This window comes from Spodoptera frugiperda, chromosome 25 (genome assembly GCF_023101765.2).
Source record: "Spodoptera frugiperda isolate SF20-4 chromosome 25, AGI-APGP_CSIRO_Sfru_2.0, whole genome shotgun sequence".
In the NCBI taxonomy this organism is placed as follows: domain Eukaryota; kingdom Metazoa; phylum Arthropoda; class Insecta; order Lepidoptera; family Noctuidae; genus Spodoptera; species Spodoptera frugiperda.
In genome coordinates, this window is record NC_064236.1 from 16,967,473 (window position 1) to 16,991,864 (window position 24,392).

Below are 24,392 nucleotides of genomic sequence, written 5' to 3' on the forward strand. Positions count from 1 at the left end.
AGTAGGAAATTGTCTGTGGTATCCAGTGGTATGAGTTGTAGTGTTGGAACACGCATGATTCGACAATAATTTATTTGTTACTATAATACTTATTAACAAGTCTCTCTTCTTCTGTTTTATTGGTAAACAGAATAATTATGTGCATTTTCTTTATCCGTTGAATTACTTGCGCCTGATTAAGAAACAAGAAAGTTATTACTGCACTATTTATTTTTTTAACCTACAGATGTGTATTACTACTTTCTTTTTATTTTACGAAAAGTTAAATTTATTATGCGCTATTATATTGCTGGACGCTTGCTGTAAGGTATTTTTTTGATCAGAGTAGGTATTAAATTTTAATTCCCATTTACTCCAGGCTAGGCCTGGATACCAATATGATAAATAAATTATGAATAATAAGAAATATATTTATTCAAAGAAATATAATGATATTTTTTTGGCCCTAATTTTACAATATTGCTATGGCATCATGTGCCATCATGAACTAGGTTCTATAAAACCTACCCCAGGCAATATAAAAATATTTTAGTAAATTTTATTTTTATCGTTCAATCGATAAAAATTTTAATTTTTTCGTTCCGTCGATAAAAATAAAATAGATCGATCTAACTACGCTATAATTGATATTTTTCTCGTCGATACGTACAATTACATTTAAGTTTTATGTCATACAAAACATAAAATTAATTCATCGATAAGATGTGAAGATTGAATTCACTATAACTCGGCTTGACAACACATTACAGACAGATTAACTTGACAACCGCTCTATGGTCGTTGCGCCACCGGCGGCGCGGCCTTTACAATAATAGTAGGTATGCTTTTCCAATGAATACGTAAGTATATTCTTGCGTCAAAGACTGCAGGAAATCGTTTCCAACACCCTACAACAAACGAATCAGTTAAAAATTAAATAAGTTGATTCATTATTTCACATAAAACAGCTTAGCATGGCATTTACTTACTAACAGTCCGTTTGGAAGACGAAAAAAAAAACATTTTGAACCATTTAAAAAACAGTTAGGTAGGAATGAATCTAAAAAAACATTAAGCATCTTAGCTCATTATCATATCATAATATACCATAAGTAAAATGTCACTATAAAGCTATGAAATAATATTACTATGTATTAGATTCTTGTCGTTGAGCCAGTAGGTAGCAAAAGGAGTTCGATTCCAAATGCTGTTGAACTACGCTAGCCCCTGGTCTCAGCTTATTATCAAATCAACGCCGCAATCAATCAATCTACAACCCATTTTGTTATTTGCATTGCACCAGCGATGCAATGGCCGAGATTTTCCTTCTCATTCCTTTTATACTGAATATAAACTTATTTGAAATTCTCAACCTATTTAGTAATTTTTTGACAGGTGTCAAATTATAATGAGACGATTTTTTTTAAGACATTTTCACTTAAAGGTACATCACTATTTTAACCAGCAGCTAATGTTTTGGGAAGTCAAGGTTTGTATGAATCACAATCAAAATAAATAAAAACACAATCAAATGATACTAATAAATTTTATTCAAGTTATTACAGTGTTTCTTTTGTTAACATTTATATATTAAAATTTAAACAATTAACTCTAAAATACAAAAGTAGATCTAAATTAAATAAAAAAAAAAATACGTTATCTCCTTTCCAGCTTGCTAATAAAAAATGTACAAATATTGAGGTTATCAGACGAATACCTAATAGGCTGTCACTCACTATTGTGTGATGGGTCCGACCCGTCCAACTTCAGATAGGTATTATTATGTTACTGTTACGAAGAACTATTTTTACTTTGAAATATTTCTTTTTAATACACTTTTTATTAGAAAGTATACAGCTTTCATAAAGCCACAGGTCCAACGAAACATAACTTACATACTGTCCGTTCCAATTACTACAAACATCATCCTTTACACATTAATTAGGTAAATCTTACAAATACCCTTTCCGGTTACAATATTAATTTACAAAATGAAAAATAAAGTGCTAAATAAACTTCGTTGTACATTAAACTAAAATAATTTCCTCATGATTACGACAACTATCTATAAAAAAATAAATATAATAAAATCTTACAGAAAATAATACTAAATCTCAATTAGGTTATTGTTCAACGGTTCATGTGTAGCGCTATCGCGATACCAATTACCGTAGGCTGGCGCTGGTGATTATTATGACGTACAATTACTTTCATTTTTAAAATTGTGCACGACAAACCGGTTCGAGAGTCTGACTCACACGCCGACACACTTTCATGTTAATTGAACAAAACGCCATCTATCGCCATTTCGAGTAAACAAGATGCAATAATCAATCAACATTGCAACATGGGGGAAATCTCTGTATAGACTATCTATTACAACAATACATTATTAAATCTTTATATTCTAACTCAAAAACATGGAATTTGTTTGTGACACCAAGGGTATGGTACTTCGTAGCGAATGGCACTGGTCGTTACACTTTGTTTTGCGTAAATCAAGTATCTATAGACATACAAAAGTGCACGTTTAAGGATATTGCATACTATGACAAAGTCATTTTCAAAAAGTAAATGTAAATAGAGATATACAGGAGTCGTAGAAATAAATCAAACGTATGAAATATGAAAGAATACAAAGTGATCTCCTATAGGCAATTCTGTCATGCAAGTTATGCACTAGAGTGATAAATTGGCGAGTTAACTGGCTTGATAGAAAGATTATGCCCCCGCCAGACCGCTATTACTCTGATTATATAATCAACTTCGGAGAACGACACGTGTGTACCTATTGTACGTATAGAGATAGCTCGCTTTACGCATTAGGTGCTATTTATTTATACGTTATACAGATTTTGTAACAAGCGGCGAGTTTACACGATATGACACATCTTCCTTAACTTACAAAGTTCATGTTTCGTCTCCAACACTTGAAAATGAACAAAATATAAATTCAACGTCTTAAAAATACAGTGGGAATAGGAATATAGAGATAAAAGGTACGAGAAATTATGCCATTTAGAGTTTACGAAACAAGTAGATACTATACGTAGGCGCGCTGTAGATGTTTTACATACATAACCTCATGCCAGTCTCATGGGGGCAGAGACAATGGAACACCAATTGCTACGAATCTCACACACCTCTTTCGCTTTATCAACAATCATCAGTCTTTTCATGCATGCTCGTCGGTTAAGAGTACTTTGATTTTGGCCCTGCATTAATATATCGCAAATCTGGTCGCTATTTGCGCGTCTAGGGCGCCCTCTACCGACGGCCTCGTTCATATCCGCCTTGTATATTTCTTTCGTAAATCTGCTTACATCCATCCCTTTTACATGCCCAAAACATCATAACATTCCCTTTTCAATCCTTGTCACTACATCGTCTTTCAATCCTCACCATAGATAAGCGTAGGTGTCAATACACGCTGTATTATAGCAAGTCGAGCTTTGTAGGATGAAATTTTACTCGACATTACAGAGTGTAAAGCACCATTGTCACTATTTCCCGCATTTACTCTCATTTCATCTCTCAACAAACTCATTCCATTGTTCCAATGTTTCATCACCTCCCATTGCCTGGCAATCTATTATTACCTCATTCCTCTCTGTCCGTAGATATTTTTTTAGCAAAATCTCCATTTTCCTACGAAATTATCTAACAAAAATGTGTTTATATAGATATATCTGTTTTAAATAGCACACAGGTACACTGGCCATACATTACATTAGAAACCAGTTCATATACTAAACAAGAGAGTGTACTAAACAACTATTTTACAACTTGTTAATAAACTAATAAAGATGTGGTCTTAAAACTACATAACTGCTATTCTTTGTTATTTTTGGTATACAATCTTATAAACTAATTTTAATATAAATACGTTATCCCATGTGATATAATATTATAAGCTTCTGTGAGTAACAACAATAAGTATATAGTTGCTCTGATATAGATATATTTGACATAGTAACGAATATGCTACAGTTTATTTGTTTGGAATGCTAAGATCACATTTAAATACAGCCAATTCATTTAACTATTGTATATAGTCCCATTATTTAATCGATATATAATTTGAGAGTGCTTATTGTGCATGTCGTGATGTGATTTCTATCACAAACAGAGTATCGTATAAGAAGTTGATAGTACCGCGGGTTAGTCACACGGTATCGCAGGAAGTCGCAGAAATTACTCACAAAGAGCGACTGTAAGACTGCATTGTAGTGCAGTAGTGACCCACAATAAACCGTTACAAAGGAGGCCAGTATCGCACTTGGATAATTTATCAATTTACGGATCGGTAGCATGAACCACAGCGGCATTATTGCAAGACTCGTTCAAACAGATTACAATTCACTTGTATCACGGAGTATACAAGTCAATTTTAAAAACATAATAAAATAAGGTGTAGTGGGACATTACGATATGATCTTAGGGACAACAGATATGCCAAATCAACTTACTTTCATTATAACTACAGAAATAACAATTAAAACGTACATGGGATACTATTATTAATTTACCCCATAAAATCCCCATACATATACTTTATATCTGTTAATATTCATAACTATACTCGTATCGTAGGTATACAATATAGGTACTAAATATGAATTTATTGTACTACATGATAACAGTACAAAGGAGAAACATTATCAAAATTTTGTAAAAACCTTTACAATATTGTAGAATGTTTGACAAGCTCTTACGGACTATAGATTTTACAACGATCACCGTCTTCAGTACAAAAATATTTAACATTGATTACCTTTGTTGTACTTCTATGATCATACAAATACAAAACTGTGTGTTAATTTTAGATTATTTATTTATAAGTGAAGTGATGCAAATGTTAAGGGTTCGGTACAAAATTACAAATTGTTTAAAAACTACAGTCCGTAAGAATTCCGCTCTACGTATATATAATAGATGTATTTACATCAGATCCATTAATTTCTATCAGTCCTTTACAATGCGTGCAGTTTAGTAACAAAATCCAGACTTGAATGAAAGGTTCTGTTACTAAAAACAGGTACAATAACATTCTATATGATATATTTATGGAATATTAATATAAAAGGCATGGATGTATATAAATGCAGTGAGTAAGTGTTGGAAGCTAATAAACAATAAGTAACGGGTAAAATTGTCCGAATGCAATTTGCCACTGCTCAATGAATTCAGATCTCCGTACGTGACAACATCATTAATTGTTTACTGTGGGAAATTCATCAATTTTTTGTTGTAAAGCCAAACACTTAGGAATGTTTATATTGTATATATATCTTTTTGAATATCGTATTTAATTATATACTTTTTTATACATCTTTACACCAAATATGCATCGCTCTACTAAGCGAATTAATGATACCGAATAATATATTTTTTTCTATAATATAAACATTATTTATACACATTACAATTTGGAAGAAGCCGGGATTAACACTTGTGCGAAATATAGACATTAATTTTTATTTATAAGCGACTACAAGCTAATAAGCATTCTAAAATAAATGAAAACAGTTTTTACACAAACAGTAAATAAACAAATCGATACATAAATTCGTAATGGACTATAATTTTGTTGCTTTTTGCAGTGCAAAGAGTTGTTGGAGGAAATGAGGTTATAAAGCAACAGTACTAGGGGAATTTCTATTAGGTTTACAGAGTAAACATCTGATTTGAAAGTCTTATATGGTTCTGTATGGTAATGCAAGTGTACTGTTACTTTTGGTAGAATAATACGAAGCGAGGAAAGAAACTAAGACAACATTTTTTTCTGAGTATACAAAGTTACTATAAGACTAATCAAAAATCAAGAATTATAAAGAATTTAACTGTTTTGTGTGTATGTATATAGTAATTAATAGATGAATTGAATAAGAAAATTCCTTTTATTTCGCAACCGGATTATGGATTTTTTGTAAATTGAGGTTCAAGTTAATCTGCCAGTGACGGTTATATCTCAAAAAGGGGGTTTAATGAAATTAGATATAATTATGTATATATTAATATATATATTAATGATTGTTATTACTCAATGTGAGTCCTGTATATAAATTATGCTGTTATTTATTACAGTGATCTTTTAAAGCATTATAAGCATGGACGAGTGCTATGGCGGATGGAATTGACATTGGATCGGATATCATTATTAGATTTTAATATAGTAATATTACTAATAGAGTGTTGATATATATTATAAGAGTTTTGTAACACAACCTTTATTAGTAAGGCCGATTAATTTAAACTATTTGGCAAAATATGATTGGTCGGTTGAGAGAATGGACCAATGACAACTGCGGTACATACATATTATTGTTCAGTTGAAGTAAAGCGATATGAAAGTACTATTGTTTATTATATAGAAGCTGTAATATTCCCTGCATATAGTGCCTTTTATATTGTATATTTAGTAAATATTGAATATAAATTTTCTTTTAAATATTAATTTGAGTGTAAGATATTACACAACTTTTCGCTGGTTATATAGTTCATAAGAGTTATGAAGACTTTTAAAGACACTATAACATAGACAGGGCGACTACACGCGTCCCAAACAGCTTGGCAAGCAAGGTGGATCATTGAGCGTCTTTGTACAAACATGTCAAGTTCGTACAGTCTTGTTAAAATTATGTTGTATAGCCGCCCTACTTCGGAGTGCAAGCCAAGCGCAAAATTTCTAATCTAAATAATATAAAGCAATGAATACACGACATATAAAAAAAAAAGTTACAAATGGTACAAGCGCAAGCAAATAAAGAGATTCAAACTTTAGACTCTCGCCATAAATCCGTAATTTCATAAACGAATGTAAACATTCTCTATACTTCGCCGTTCTAACAAAAATTTGGCATATCTATATCAACATTAGATAAACATACATCTTTAACTACATTATAATAGGGTGGAATTTACCTCGGGGATCGGAGGTAATACAATATTATAGTGTTTAGATTATGAAGATGGACTCCTGGTGGGAGAGGAGAAAATCGGTGAAGTTGTTGATGGGGGCAATGGACAGGAGCGACATCTGTCCGTTTGGTGGCCAGGCGAGGTTGGGGCCGAACACCACGGCGAGGTTGCTCGTCGTCATCTTATTGAGGCAGCTCCTGTCTTGCACCTGGAAAGAGAGACCATCAAGTTATTAACTTTATTTAAGAAGTTAAGTCTAGAGTATTTGAGTTAGTGCAATATATTGTCGTTCATATTACAATTTGTTCAATGTCAAAAAAAAATATTTTTGTTTTATTTCTATATATAAATATTTATGAAAGATTCAAAATACACATTTAATAGAACACAATATTTAAAAACTATTAGCTAATAAACATTTTGATGTTACGAAGTATATTTTTTTTTTAGTACAATGTTTTTTTTTTACTTTCCTGTAAGCCCGTTATTTTTGACATAGAACTAATTGCAATATAAGCGACGATATTCAATATTCAATTATAAGTATTCAATATCTTGTAAAACTGATGGCTACACTATCGTATTGGATTGTATCTGTAATGATAGTTGTAAGTGCAATAAATAAATAATTATCACACTTATTTTTTATTTTATTGCATATCTATATATTTTTAACCGATATCAAAAACGAAGGAGGTTCTGTGTTTGATCTGTATATGTGTGGAATGGAAGTATGTATGTTTGCCAGTGATTATCTCGCGATTGGCTGAACCGAGTTTGATAAAAAGGTTTTAAGGAGGTTGAAGTCGGTTTTTCTAAAAAGCACTCGATTTGTAGTGTTTTGTAAAACCATTGTAAAACTCCAAAAAATATAAAATCTTTGTAAAACTCCAAGTAGTTATGTAATTAGGATTTCAAGGAGAATAGCTAATGACCTTATCCTTAAAATGTTGTTCCATATTTGAGTGTGATGTGTGTATGTGATAATTCGTACTTTTAATATAATTAGAAAATGTGATACTAACCTTCCATAAGAACTGGAATACGTATTTCAACAGCATATAGTTATCCAGAGGCAGGCGCTCCAGAATCAAGATCTTAACCTTTCGCGGCTTATCACGCGGCGACCAGTCTGAAACATTTAGTACAAAAAATATATTAAAACACTAATTTATTGCTGTAATGATAGAAATCTGGAAGAACAAAGAATATTAAATACAGCATATGCACGCTAAATAGAACCTTTTTGACAGTTGACTAAGTTAGTTTAAAAGTAAAATTGCTGTGCAATTCGCAATTGCAATTGAATAGCAATAGCATCGCTGTGCAATTAAATAAAACTAAACAGTACGCTAATGGCATTAAGGATCAAAATACAATTCAACTCACTTTGGAAATCCATAATCTCATCATACAAGTCAAAAGTGAGCAGCGGTTCCTCAAGGTCCCGGAAGAAAGTCTTCAGCAGAACGGCCGCGTTGTGGGGGTCATTGCGGAATTGAAGAGGCTCGCCCCTGTTGCAGGCGCTCTGCAACTCCTTGATCACCGACATGTTGGCTGAGCGACGGAAAATTCCCTCCGTCTCTAACGCTGGAAACATTGAATAATAGTAAGTATCAGCCTAACATGGTATAGAATGAATTAAAGTCAAAAGTCATCAATCTTTTCTTCTTGTTTTCTTACCGTCAGGCTGCGACAGAAACTCGACGCACTGCCGTACCACGGGCGGGATAGCTCCGACCATGTTAGTGTTGTTCTCCTTTATGAACGCCAGCGACACACCAAACTGCTGCGTCGGCGGCGGGGAGAGACTGCTCTTCGGTTTCTTATTGAACTTCGCGATGGGCGAAGTCTCCGCCGGCACCGTGTTCTGTCGAGCCGACTCGGCAGCCCTCGGGTTCTTGGACAGCAAGAGCTTGTCGTACCTACAACAAGCGCACCGTGATTAAGGTATAAAACCACTGCCTACGTGATGGAAAGTATAGTTAAGAGAAAAGGATGGCATGCTTTGATTGCTTGGGCTACACACCATCGCTTTTCAGTGATATTAGGCGAAGATGACGCAATTCGTGTTCCACTGAGCTTTAAATACTTTATAGCTTCGTATCCTACGGCAAAGCAAGCCGCTTCACGCTGCTTGATGTCTTGTTCTTCCTCGATGATGACGGGGAGTGGTATCGGCTTGTTACGGTTTCGTTTGATGCGCACTAACTCCTCAGGGATCAGGGGAAACGCCACCGCTTCGTCCAACTTCGTACCAAACAAATCATCGGGATCAAATTTGTTTTGTCTAGTGCCCAACACCTGATCACTGTCATAGGGCAAGTAATCTCCCTCGCTGCGCTTCAGGCACACCAAGTCCTCAACTTCAGGAATGACTGCAGTTAAATCTTGTTCCGAGCCAAATAACTCTTCCAAGGCCAACGGGGCCAGGCGTCGCGTCATCGTCAACTCATCAATCTCATCCGTCATTGTGGCTGAATCTTCTTTAGCGCCGAACCAATCCTCAAGACTGTATTTGCCTGTTCCTTTTACTCTTCTCAGTTTCCCGGCTGTATGTACGGACGGAAAGTCCGATGGTTCCGCTTCACGAGTCTGGACAGCAGAAGACTTCTGTTTTGGTTTCTCAATTGTCTTAATATTCTCGGAAGTAATCCGATATCTGGTTGGACCCGGCACCTCCTTCACAATGAACACCTGAGGAAGTTGATCCCGTTTTTTTCCTTGTTTCTCAACGCTGTTGTTGGACTCTTGTGTATGATCTCCTCGACTAGGTATCTTGTTGAGTTTAGGTTTCGGTCTCTGATCCATGATAATCTCTGGCAGCAAGGACTCCGGATCTCGCTTAGGTTTAGAATTCTCGGACTTTTTAGAAGTAAATGTGCGTTTAATGTTCATTAATGCATCGATAGCTCTTTTAAATGCCATCGTACAACAGTATTGATGATTGTTATGTTCGATGGTTGATTAATGAGTGACTTATTTTTAGTGATTATGCGAATGTTTCCTCTTCTTCAGCTGTAAGAAACAGTTACCAAGTACTGTTTTGAACTGAGATAGAAAATAGGAAGAAACAAAGCCACGTAACCAAGTCTCATACGTGTCAATGCGACCTTGGTGTACCATGCCGGGCTAGCTATGTATTAATGAAGGCAATGAAGAGTTTCGATTGAAAGTGAACCGGGGGGTGTGGCAAAACATAGAGTAGTTTTCTACTACATTATATTTTTATTTATTGGGGAAATACGAGCTCAATATTTATTTAATAATTCCATTTTTACTGTACTTCAATTTACAGTAGTAAAGTAACACGTACTAAACAAAGTACGGAGCTTATCGGACGCTGGAACAATACAAAATAAACAAACAAATCTCGGAGCACGCTGCGTTTGTTTGTAAACAGATTACAGTGACCACCCCTTGTGGTCCGAGGGAGAAGTTCGCGGGCCGTGGCCTTGCAGTTCTGCGCGTCGCGAGGCTTTACTTGATTGACAGGTCAAATAGTTGTGGATAAATGTGTTGCACCGGTCGCAGGCTGTCGGCAGACGACATTCAGGTCAATAACGCACTTGAATAATTTAGTCCCTCCAACGGGGTGAGCTACACCTTGACTTCAACTTTCAATCGTGTAATCGATCACCTAGATGTACTCTTGATATTACTATGTAAAAATACTAAGACGAAGTATTAACTCGCGCGGCAAATGATAACTAAACGCATGGAAATAAGGGATAGATTTATCTCGATTCTAAAGTACGTGTAGTAGTGCGGGTGTACAGGGTGTATGTTTGCATCCTGCACTGGAAATAGGTCACTCTGTAATTATGGTAAGAAATTATTAAATGGAAATTAATACGCAGTATCGTTCATCGATACCACTATTACTTTTTCATTTTCATTTGGACTTAATCCGTACTAAGATTGGCCGGATGAATTATTGGCCGGAGGCTGCAATTAGTAGTAAAGCCACCTAATCTTAATTTTTATCGTCAAATTAATTAAGTAGCTGCTAATAGAGCACATTATGTGCACTTAGGATTTAAGTTTAACATAGCTTGCAACAAAATAGTAAAACATTATTACTAAGAAGAAAATAGTGAAAAATACCAAGAGTAGGAGCATTTTCCTGAAAGTGAAAGCGAGCTAAGGTCAGGATAGTGGCCTACAAAGTGTCGGGCAGGAGGTCTGTAGGTCAGCGGCCGACAGCGGTGGAGTTTCGGTCCACTCCAACTTGTTGGATACTTATTAAAACTCTCATAGCATTGAACTTGAACGATTACTCGCCTGTTTACCAACAATCACACTTTTGTGACATTATTTCATTTAATGGACATGTCAGAAATGGTTACAGCTTAATAGCGGTCTTGCAATTTTATCTATACATTATTAATTTACCAAATAATTGTGTATCTAATTAGATGTGATAATGTTCCAAAATAGAGTTAGAATAAACTGCAAATGAAAACAAATCCTACATAAATAACTTGCAATGAGCAAACCGAATTCGAAAATACGAATACCGAATTTCAATTTTTTTTAGTTATAAAATGTGTTCCGCGTATTTTTAATAAAATTATTTTTATTAAAAATACGCGGTACACATTTTTAATAAAAATATTTTTATTAAAAATACGCGGATATATAGGTGCATACCACCTTTGCTTAAAATCTTAATGAGTACTATGTGAGTACTAATATAATTGAAAATTACGTATCATATCTATCTATTTGTTCAAATATGAAGCGAAAATCTGTTTTAAAAGTCTATAGACCATTACAGCTAATGCTAATGATTAATTTGTAATGAGCAATCAAGTGGCTTTGATAATATTGACGTGGCCCAAAGACCTTAACATGCTTAAATTGCTATGACACACTTTTATTTTACAGTAAAAGAAAAGCTCCTTATTCTGTTGCAATAAGGCACATTTTCAATCCACACATTTTCCATAATAAATAATTCCACAGGTCGCGCAAACTATATGGATACTACCTTCGGATTTAAATAAAATCAACACAATTTTAATTGTTTAACAATGAAATAATTTAAGAGTTAATAAATTGATACATACCTAATCTGGCTCCCAGTTAATTATTCAGAGGAAATTACAGCACTATTTACGAAAAACAAAAATATTTACTAGAAAACACTACGAAAAAGAAATTTTAAAACATAACTATACGGCAAAATAAATACGGACATCACTTCTAAACATTTAAAAAAGCACTAATTACGAAAAAAAAATTACACAAAGCTCACACACACAAAGCACTATAACACCAAATTTAAAAAAAAAACTACTTTTAATTTTTTAACACTTGACCTACCCGCAGCAAGATAGAAAGGCTTTCATTTTTTCGACCTATTCCTTGACTTCAATTAGAGAGAAAAACTTTTTTCGCGGCACCGAACCTCGCGCTTTGGAGTTAGTGCTGTAAATGATACTAGGGGATCAAAGATCGAGAGTGTTGTGACCGGCCCGTCAACTAAGTCAAGTCGGTGCAATTGTTTCGTAGGCGGGCGGCGGCGCGCGCCCTGTGCAACGGCTGAATTTACACAGCGGAGCGCTGCGTCCGCCTTACGATCTTAACATTGACTAGCTTCCTACCTATATCTATAAGGGTTGTTTAGCACTCATTATTTATTTTATTTATCATGCTCCTCTATGATATTATTTATAGAAAGCGTTGTTTTATACAATTATGTTGAACATTGAGAGCTTGAAAAACAATGTTATGCACGTTTCACTTCTTAAAAGGGTAGGTAGAGCTTTACGAGTTACTTTTTTAATACACGATTTTAGTCAGTTTAGGAAACTGATTTAGTAACACAAAATTAAACGTTTTTTTAAAGGGGGGCAAGGGTGAACATATTAAATTGTAACACTCAATATTTTTCAGGAGTGTTATAATATGTGACCCCTTCATAATGACGACCCTATGCCTAAGAAGACGTATGATGACGTATGCAGGTTAAAACGCCCGCGTCTCAAGAATGAGCGAGCGGGTTTAAAACCTGGCAAGTATGGAGGAAAATTTTTCAAGTTACGTGTAATACTTAAAAAGTTTATCAAGGCAACCTTGACGAACGGCAAAGAAAACCAATTGCGAAGAAACCTGCACTAAAGTTCAATCAGAAGTTTGAAATCGTCAACGAGTTAGCGCGGTGATCAATGCCTTCTCCATGTGAAGAGGCACCTGTCCAGCAGAGGGACACTTTACAAACTGAGTTAATATTGCCTTGCACGCGAAATATAAACCAACCGCCGACCTATAAAAGAGATTAAGAAAATAGAATTTTAAATAAAAGTGAGCTCTATACAGATTGAGTGAAAAATTATAAAGAATAAGTATCCCCCCCTAAGTACTCGACTAAGGACACTTCCTTACTACATGTTTATTATATTCGTAGTAGAAATAGTTCGCAACTAAGAGGCTTGTGTCGGTAACAATGGCCAATAGCGAAAGAGGCTTGCGATCTTTTGTCCATTACTTACATCTCGTATGGTGCTTTTACAAATGCGTACAATGCGAACACAGAATGAGGTCTAGGTGCGAAAGAGGATTTAATGTGAGACAGGTGTGTATTCGACATACATGCACAGAATATGCACATGCCAGTGCCGGTGGCGGGAAGAAAACGAAGCAATTCAATATCATTCCGAACATCCCAAGTTTACGAGGAACACGACAATTAAATTAATGCGTCTATGATTGTCTCCGCAAGTCTCATGGTACGTCCACTCTAACAGATTGGCCATGCGCCCTCTACACATGAATACGGCACGATTACATGCGTAGCCACACTTTAGGTAGGAATGTATAAACAAGTTGTACTCACTCAAGGACGGCGTCGGGTATGCAGAGTTTGTCCAGGCTCAAGTACTGCTGCAGCTCATGCAAGTAGTTGACGTACATCATCTTCCTGCCAAACTTAACGCTGATGGCCGGCTTCAGCATCTGCCATACTATACGTATAAAGTTCGTAGGGTGCACCAAGTACAAAGCTTTTAGATTTTTCTTGTATTTCCTGTCAAAAGCCTTGTACGCTCTCCAAAGCCAGGAGAGTGGCGGTTTGTTCTTGCTGGTCAGTCCACAATGGAAGTATACCACACTGTAATCTTGTTCCACGTACTTATCCAGGGTGAACATGAGGTATCTGCAATGATACATCGGTTACTGTTTGCCCAAAGAGATTTGGTGATAATAAAATCACATCGTAGCGTATCGGAGATGAACTTATAATTATACTCTGCTTCGTCCTTTTAGATTAGCATCGATATACCACTTGTAGTACCGCGGAGTATTCGCCGCTTGTAACACTAATATGGCGAATACTGGGCGGTAATACAAGTGTTATATTGATGCTAATCTAAGAGGACGAAGTATAATTTTATTATGATAGAACTTCACGTACGTTCGTTTAAACATTAATAATATTAAAAAGTGGTACCTGAGTAACTTATCATGTAGTAACTCCTTGTTGGGCGGTAGCCTGCAGGCTGACACAACTATGATGCGGCGTCCGACCTCATCGTCTCCGACCACCTCGACAAGTCCTGTCCTGTTGAGCTCCGCAAACGAGTCCTCGAGGTCAAGCGAAGATATCTAAACCATGAATTCACCCTCATAACTATTACACAGCAAAATTAATTGTTTACCATTTCTTATTCATAAAGTGAAGACAGGTAGCACACTAATCGATCAAGAACAGGTGGTAATTTGCTATCCTTCGCAGGCATTCAATGTCAATGTTGATGTTATTGCGTAGTTTGTTTACATTTCTTCATTGATTTTTTTTAAATTACTTTCTTTTAAACTTTTTCTTGCAATACAACTTCGTGAATGTACAATAGAGCAGATGTAGGACTTTATAAGAAAATGGAAAGGTAGCGTAGCCGCGTAGGTAAACGAACGCTACGGCCGCTGTAACTGGCTACGAAATTCGTAGCAGTTGCTACGCCGAATTCAGCAGCATCGTGCATCGCGACGTAGACTAGTTATAATAACTACAGCTTACAAACTTATCGCTTCCTGCTCAACTTTCCGAGTTGTATGAAAAAGTTTGGTATATTTTGGGAAATCTATTATTATGAGAAATAGTTTTGTAAGCAGATAGTAGATACGGTGGATTATTGTAATATTTTTTAAACCCCAATCTTTTTCCATTTATAATTTTTTACATATACGAAAAGCCTTGATGGGCTACCAAGCAAAATTTTAGATTCGATCCCTGAGTCGGGTATAGTATAAAAATCCATGTAATCCTAATAAGGTGTTTGGCATATACCAATAAAATATTATTATGTGGTTTTTGGTTATAATCTGCTATGCAACTAACAACATCTCTGTCAAACCCTTCATCATAACACCAGCACTAAAATATAAATTACTAACATCAACAAACAGGAACCAACCCCGAATAAATACGCATACATACAAAAACTGACGCCTTTGTCCCATGGAGTAGGCATATTAAGGTTCTGACATACTTCTTCAGCTTCCATCACATTCATGCATATATACAGACACGCTGGTTCACAATGCTTCGCCGCATCGGGCATTTTTCTAGAATATCTCGAACGAAGTAAAAAATAGAGAAGACATGATCTTCGCTATTTTTTACCTTTGATGGGTCGATGTTTGGCCGCTATCTCGCTATGATGATGCGACCTACGGTGTAGCACGTCTGCCTATAAGCAACCTATTCACTTGGACTTTGAAGACAACCAAGTTATACCCATCAGGAAACACAGACTCCGGCAAAAAATTCCACTCCCTAGTAGTTCGCACAAGGAAGCTTGAAGCGAAGCGCTTCGTGCGAGTGGGTGGGATATCTACCACGAAGCGGTGGCGCTTCGCCGATTGTCTTGTGGTTAGATGATGCAAAGGTCTAGGGGGAATAAAGTTCTCCCAGGGCGACTCCTACTGCTTTTGCTAGTCACGTCCATTTTTATAAAGATCACAAATATAAATAAAAAAAAAATGAAACCGATATTACATGACACTGGTCAAAAATGTATAACCTACAATACAGAGTCCCTGCAAACGTTGTACGGCTTCTAACATGTTGTTCTCACTTTTTAAATCTTTCCTGGACTTCCATAAATATTCCAAAGACCAATTTTAGTCAAATCGGTCCATCCAATCTCTAGTTTTAGCGAGACTAACAAACACCGAGAATATTATTACCAATATGGAGCTATTAATTATGAAGAACAAAATGGGTCATAACAAATAGATACTTTGAAACCTCAAAGCAAGTTACATAGAAAGAAACCAGTTGACAAACACTCGACGTTTATAACAACGGGATATTTTCTAGCACATCACTATAATATTAACGATTCTTTTCGATCCTTACCAGGATACAAAAACAGCGATATCATTAAAACTGAGAGGCAGAAAACCAAACCAACAGGAAAGCCGACCCGCGGTATTTACTGAACACTTTTAATCTAGTATTGAGCGTTCATATACACTGGGTAACAAGATCACACTGCATCTTAACTTGCTTCAGACCCGAACAAATTCCCTATAGACACTTATGACATTGAATTTTAAACGTTATTTTCATCGAGTTAAAATACATGTGTGACGAGCGCTGCGGACGCTAAGGGATTGTATGTATATGATCTCATATTGTTCGGCATTGTATTGATAACAAAGTTTGTTGCTGAATGAGATGACAATAATCTCAGTAAATGCGTTAAGTATAAGGACACTTTGATATTAAATTATTAATTGCACAATACTTGTGGCGCGTAGGTGTCTCACCTTCCCGATTGGAAGTGTAGCGTGTAACGAATCCGCAGCGCGCAACACTGCGTTACACGTGCGATGGTGTAGTGCGACCACGATTTATTAAATTAATTTATATCTACTAACTTAGTTTAGATCTCTCTGTTTGGGAATGTCTGTGTCGCATGTGTGGGTTAACAAACACAAATCTATACATAACACATTCAGCACTTAGAAAATTAGAACCACCATTTCTTGAACAACGATGTTTGGGTCATAGAATCACAGCATTTGTTGTACGGTCTTAAGTAAGTGTCACATACCTCTGTATAAACTTCGGGTGCCCTCGCGAGTTCCTCTTCAAAATTCTCCTCAATCGTGCCGTCACTTGCAGAACGTTCTAGAAGATCGTCCGGTATGTCCAACAATTCTGGAGGTAGAGGCGCTGTGGACAATACGTCAGTTTAGAAAACTAAGAAATACAGAAATGTCCTAAAAAAAGTCAACCGGCCCCGTACTAGCCGTACAGTTTTCATCGCATTATTAGCGCTAATTCTTGTTTCATTTATAAAAGTACAAATTTATCCGTTCGCAGTATTGAACAACACGTAATCCGGAATTACGCAAAGCGAGAAATAGAAAAGACAAAGAAAAAATCGGTGCAACATAGATAATAATATTTTCCAGCATTTTAAACGTACTAATGCTCAGTTAATTGACTCGGAGACCGGCAGAGGCACTGGATTGTGGGTTACCAAGCCAGCTCGTACTAGGTACTTAAAAAGATTAATCTAGATTGTCACTGTTTGCCCTAATAACATTATACCTCAAGGATAATAAATTAGTCAAGTTAACTTTGTAGTACACGGAGTAGTAACGTATTTCCTGGGATTATTATTGTCATTACGATAATCGAATGTTGTAATAATATGCTTAAGATGTGGCTGATGAATAAGGTTTAATTAAAATGCGAGCTTTATAACAAATATCTACGGGTTGAATCAGGAGCAGGAACGGGGTGGTTTTTAGTCCGTAAGACACATCCTCTCCTTACCCAGTGCGGGAGAAGTCGTTGAAAGATTTTCACTGCTCAAAAAAAAGTTAGTAATAATGGTGGTTACAAATGTTGGTATTCATTTAGAAAAAAAAAACAATGTACGTGCTTTCGAAAAGGTTTTAGAAATGCCTAAAACAAATCCATTTTGACTTGTTGGACTTTAAATTAACATCCGTAATTGATTTGCTTTTTCCGATCAAGATAGACCAAGAAAAGAATAATTAGAGAAAAAAAATAACCCACTACGACTTTGTTAGTAAATGATAAACAAACAACAATTTGATTGGAAAATGAAATTGCAGGTGGCCATGCGATACAAATAATTTGGTAGCCATCGAGCTGACAATGTAACGAAGTATCAATTTCCCAGTGATAACAGTACCTAATGATAATTATGTCCAGTAGTGTTATCAATAAAAATACCCCCCACTCTGTGACAGTGTTGATAACGGGAAAGAAGTGAAAATATAAAAGCTTTGCACAGTATTAGATGCCTATGTTAACGGTGCTTTTCATACTTCTTCCACGCGGTGTATAAGATATTGAAATTTGTTGCGACAAGCCCGCTACAATCTCCTTAAACCGCTGCAACTCCTCTAAGGACATTTGACTTAAAACTAAGTAACTGAACTAGGTTAAAACTATGTTTTTTTTTATTCCTAGATCTGTAATGTAATGAGCAAAGAACGGCCCGCGGTACACCGAGCTGCCCAAAATCTAGTCCTAGTCGACGCGAAGTGAGCGACGCGTGCGCACGTAGTACAAAACTTGACTACTGAACTATTAAAAGTCGAAAAAAAGTTATTTGATTACCAGGTACAGGTGTTAAATATTTCCGATATAACCAAATTAGAGGCTAAATATGGGAAAACTTGCTTAACGTCTGCGCGTGAGTGGCAATTACAACTTTAGTCACAAAAATGAGGCTAGAGCCAATTTGGAATAGCCAAAATTATGTGTTCTTTAAGACGATCGTCGCTAGCAAATTTTTCTATCGCCTCAAGAATTTCACACATCCGAAGTTTTAATCAATTATGTAGTACAAGCCTTCTAGCTACAACCTGTTGCTGTCTCAGGGCTAGCCAGTGAACCCGTTTGGCCCGAGGCACCGAGACACGAGGTTCATCGCAACCTACACTTGAACCGAATTGAAGGGTATTTGTTATGTCCTCACTCACGGTCAATACAAACATCAGGATATGTTCGATAAAATGTATCGATTCCTACTATCAATGTCGGTCATTAGAAAGAAAGGAGGGTTTATGCTACTAGTGCTTTTTAGAAGATGTAACGTCTTTTTTTTAAGGAGGGTAAATCATCCAATGTCTTCGAGGAGGAAGTCCCCGTTCCTACTCCTGCTTTTCGAACCGGAGCCCCGGTAAACCCGCTAGGTAGTCCGCAGCTCCGGAGAGATGTAACGTCTTGGTATTCGAATATTTGGACAACAACCTGACCCGCAAATGCGTACGACAGTAATGTTTCTTTTTATGCAATAACACACATGAACTAACCGAGAAAAGCTCTACTAGTTTCAAGTAACAACGGGACTCTTAATATGAGCAGCGTGCACGTCTCAATGACTTGAAACTAGTCGAGCTTCAATTAGTCCACGCGAGTAAATCAATATTCTCAATAAGGCACTAATATACAAAAGGTAATAATATACAAAAGGTTTTAATTTTAAGTGAGAAAAGCAAAACCCTTAACGCAACGTCCAGTAACTTGATGGCAATGGAATAAACGTGTAGTTAGGTTACACGTGTAACATCTGAATGACCTGTCTTGATTAAACTGCATACCAGATACTGGAAGCGCGTCCCGTAAGCATCGACCCTTCATCCATTTCGTAATTTATTTTGAATACTTTAAGGATTACATCCAATGTTTGTTTCACCGTGTTCGAGTAAGTTTCTGTTACGAAGACGAATAATTAACGTATTGTTTAACGAGGAACAAAGTATAATAAACACAAGTAAGTTTTTCCTTTTTTCAATGGACCCCAAGTGGAGCTCGCTAACCCTAAATAATAAAGACTTACAAAGTCATTGAAAAACCTGGAAAAAGTTTCCATGAATTCAAACTAGAAACCTTAAAAGTTAAACAATAAAAAGTTAACTTCACGTTTTAGAGAAACAAAAGCCACTTTATTTGACATTGGCATTGAAAAATCATATAATACAAGTTCGCGAGCATATTATTGTCTTTCGTAAGTTGTTGCAATAACAATTTTCTGTTATTGGTTTTATCAATAAAGGAGAGTCGGTATCAGGATCACAGCGATGTCAAGATCAAGGTTGGCTCGTGATATCAGTGCATGTGTCCTACAATAAAATCATTTTCATATAATAAAATGTAAAGTGCACTTGAACCTTCCATGTCTTCCTCTATATCTTTGATTATTTTTCAATATCAAGTTCGAGATAAAAAATAAAAAATCAAGGTTAGCAAGAAATATCTCATAAATGCAGGATTCAAGGTCCCGTTGCCATGACATTGATCCCACCTCTGCCTGTTTCCATGGAAACTAGGGGGGACCATCCCCCTCTCGAACACCCATTATTATCCAATAATGTAAAATGCACCTTGAATATCACGATAAATCTCCTGGAAAATATTTTCTAGAAAATTTACTACTATTTTCCTCACAAAAGAATTTTAATAAGTGGGCTTGACATTTACTACCTATTTCATAGAATTTCTATAAAGATGAAGTACCTGGATGATTACAATTAATTTGTTTACTAGAACGCAGGTAGGTAATTACGGTGTTTACAGATGAAATTCAATGTCAGGGAAATTGTGAAGAGTGCAATTTTGTGGCGCCTGTCGGCCACTAGCAATTGACATTGGATCGTTTCTTATACATGTTGTAAGGATAGTACCTTAAGTTAAAATAATTTGTTGTTAATTTATGCTAATAAAAAAAAATTGCAAAAATTTTGAGCGAGGCTCGATTTGTTTATTTCTCTGCGTTGCGTCTACACGATGACACAATGGTCTAATGGGGCATAATATGACATATGGCAAAATGACGGTGCGCGGACGCAACGTAGCGCAAAGGACAAATGGAGGCTCGCTTACACGTTTGAAATTATCATGATGCTGAAATGACAGTATGTTACGCTATTCCCACTCAGTGAACAAGAGATTCCCAGAATAATCAAAGTATGGATATTTCGATAGTGAAGTTAGTAACCTAGTTTAAAAATGGAATTGTGTCAACTGTTTGTTTGCTGTGAATAGATCTGACCCCTATTGGTATGGAGCTTATAGTTTGCGCTGCTAATGTAAAGTGGGCACACGTAACGTACGTACAAAGGGATAAGCAGAGATATGTATACGCAAACAGATTACTGAATTTTAGTCGCTTCTAATCAAAGGCTAATCAACCGAACTGGAAGTATTCAGCAGTGGATGCTAACGTCCAATGGGATCTGCATTATTGTTAACTTACTCAATCCAATATTTTAGGATTCATATCGATTTTTGACAATTCTTCTTACGAATTTCTGTCAAAAGTAAAAAACCGAAATCGATCCAGATTTAGGACTTATTAATTTCGGTCTTTAGCTGGTATAGTAAACCCTCTTCCACGGGAAACGTCATTGTTCAGAAGTGGATGTATTCCAACTGATAAGAATGTATCGATATGAACTTAACACGATAACTGCCACGTAGGTCACCGGTGACCTACGTTAGTGGAGGATATGCCTTATGGATAGTTTTCTGATCGCAGTTAAAGGCTTAATTAGATACAATTGCTAAAATTTTTATTTAAGTATGCATATTAAGTTTAATTATAAACTATTATTGTCCTTTTAATTTTTTTGTGGTATAAGCCGGTAAACGAGCTTATGTATTACGGCAAGCAATTGCCGTCGCCCATAGACACTAAAACACCAGAGGAGTTACAAGTGCGTTGCCGACCATTTGAGGGTTAGAAATTTAAGGGTTGTTAGGTAGTCGGGGATTGGGAAGGGGGTTATTGGGCCTCCGGTAACCTCACTTACACAACGACACACAACGCAAGCGTTGTTTCACGTCGGTTTTCGGTGAGGCCGTCGAGCCGGCCCATTCGTGCCGCAGAATGGCTCTCCCACACTTTAATCATTTATTTTTATATTCTTTATCTACTTCCTCGTATTAGCGTTGTTATTTAATCCTTGGTATATAACAACGTCCGGAACGGAGATCCACGAGAAGCACAATGTATTTTCAATTGTGTAAATGATAGATTTTTTTTGTCAGCCGTGGTCTTCCCACTGCAGGGCAAAGGCCTGATTGAAAGGCAAATGATTGATTACAAAAGAAAAATTCCACGGTTTTAAGCTAATAAACTATTGATCACGTATCGCAACGCCCTTTATTTTTATTATTACAAGTGTGTAGGTGCACATACTAAGTGAAGCAAACGAAGTTCAAGTGTTTACACGCGTAGAAACGTTTATATTAGAACTTGTATAGGAATGCTAATAATGAGGATCTCACACATGCAGAAAGATATATTGAAATATCCAGGGAATATTAGTTATTATTTATATACTAATTAAGGTTCAATATCGTGCAGTTTATTGAATAATTATGTTACTTAAACGTGTCTTGGAGGTCATGGTGACATCTGGTTTAAGATGCCCGTTTCTTATGTATATGGGTTCGAAACCTGACTAATACCAATATGACTTTTTTAGAACTTTTTAATTCCATAATTATAATTTTAGAATTAAAAAGTACCTAGTGTCTAAATAATTATTTAGAGACTTAACATTCGGTGAAGCAAAACCACTGAACGGATCAGGCTGAAATTGGGCTAGCAAGTAGATGTGATGACGTCGGCATCCGTTTTTTTTTTGATGGGGGAAATCATCCTATGACTTTTCCCGCCTTGGACGAGGCGACAGGGAGTGTCAGACTCTTACTGACTAAAAACCACCCCGTTCCTCCTCCTGCTTTTTGAGCCGGAGCCACGGTAAGCCCGCTTGGTAGTCCGCAGCACCGAATCAGGCATCAGCCCTACTGGGCCCCATCTGTGGTGGTCTGATGGCTCTTTGAGATGCGCGCAGAACGCGACGCGCCGCACGCACGGGTCTGGTTCTGGTCGGGCGGCGAGCTACCCTTGCTCGCTGTCCGTAGACCCGCACTTACGGTGGCCGGAGATCGTCACGCGATCCCCGACTCCCGGAGTGTCTCTCGCGACGGCTGGGACGTGAGGAAGTTGTTCGTGGCCACGCGCCCCGCCTCCTCCTTAGCTAGCATGACTGCTTCGCAGAAGGAGGAGACGGCATCCCAGTCCCCCTTGTTCCGCACCATGGCCTGAACCAGTGCCGGATGCGAGAGGTTGCCGTCGCCGACCACATCCCTGAGGACTTGGCGGTGCTCAGCCCATGCAGGGTAGGTGTTCCACCGTGTCCTCCGGGCGGTCCTCGCAGTGATGACACCCGGGCGTTTCCTCCTGTCCAATAAGGAACTGGAACCTACCGAAACTACCATGTCCGGTAAGCACCTGTTAGGCATCCGTTAAGAAAGAATTTTCATTAATTCTACTCCTAAGGGGATAAAATAAGGGATGAAACTTTGTCAATTTTAAACCGATGAAGCTGAGACTTTGCATGTACAAGGTGTCTCAAAAGAAAGTTCACATTTAAATCTTTTTTTAAAAGAAAAGTCTTAGCATTATTGAATTTTTTTTTATTGTATATTAAAGTACACTGTTTGGGAATTTATTTTTTAAAAATAACATCGTCCAAATGTAAACCGTTGCGCTCTCGGCATTCATTTAGTCGAGCACTAAAATTGCCTATGACGGCTCGGCAGGTAGTCTCCGTGATGGCTGCCATTTCATGACGGATATTTTCTTTTAATTGTGCCAGGGAAGTCGGTTTATTAGCGTAAACTTTTGATTTGACATAACCCCACTGGAAAAAATCCATAGGCGTTAAATCGGGACTCCGTGGAGGCCTATTGATGTCACCTCGCCTGGAGATTAATTTGTTCGGAAAAAATTCTCGAACTCGAGGCAGAGATCTGTTGGACGTGTGTGAAGTTGCTTCATCCTGCTGGAACCATGTTCTTTGGTTGTAACCAGGAAAGTTTTGCAGTAGGGGTACGAAAAACTCGTCTAACATCTCCACATAACGCTCTGAATTCACTGTGAGTGTGTGTCCCCTTCAATCTTCAAAAAAGGGCCGATAATTCGGCCGTAAAACTGTCTACGTTTTCGGCTGTTCTTGATGTTCTTGGCCGCCCAGATTGGTTTCTCCAGAGTTGACACAGTCTCTTCAAACTTCTTAACCCATTTTGCAATGAGTCGAGTGCTAGGCGCATCATTTAAGTGACGAATATGTTGAATACTGCAGAATTTTCTACGCGCTACAGTCGCCGAATTACCGTTTTTGTAAAACTCACGTACGAACAACCCACGGTCCGCACCAGAGAAACGCTCCATAGCGACTAAATTCCCAAGACTCAGACTACCGACTGACATACCCCCCGCGCCCCTCAGAATAGTTGCTTTCGCGTAATAAAATTAGCAAATGTGAACTTACTTTTGAGACACCTTGTATAAAGCTTCTATGACGTAGGCATCCCTTAAGAGTCTCTAGGGATGTGGCGTAACAGGCGTTGCATCATCGCCTTCGGGGCAGGTCTAATTAGAGGACTCGGTGCCCCTTATCGATGCAGAAGGTGGCCACCATGG

At 37.1% G+C, this 24,392-nt stretch overlaps 1 protein-coding gene across 1 annotated transcript in view; it reads right to left on the reverse strand.

Moving 5' to 3' along the window:
* Positions 1 to 1,509: 1,509 nt before the first annotated feature.
* Positions 1,510 to 24,392, reverse strand: part of LOC118262144 (rho GTPase-activating protein 1) — a 35,177-nt gene continuing 12,294 nt past the window's right edge. Inside the window, exons 3-9 of the mRNA XM_035573305.2 lie at positions 16,965 to 17,086; positions 14,354 to 14,508; positions 13,742 to 14,059; positions 8,584 to 8,825; positions 8,290 to 8,490; positions 7,926 to 8,032; positions 1,510 to 7,108 (exon numbers count right to left, since the gene is read on the reverse strand). Of these exons, the coding sequence (XP_035429198.1) occupies positions 6,938 to 7,108; positions 7,926 to 8,032; positions 8,290 to 8,490; positions 8,584 to 8,825; positions 13,742 to 14,059; positions 14,354 to 14,508; positions 16,965 to 17,086 (1,316 nt within the window). The 3' untranslated portion in view covers positions 1,510 to 6,937. The remainder of the gene's footprint in view (positions 7,109 to 7,925; positions 8,033 to 8,289; positions 8,491 to 8,583; positions 8,826 to 13,741; positions 14,060 to 14,353; positions 14,509 to 16,964; positions 17,087 to 24,392) is intronic.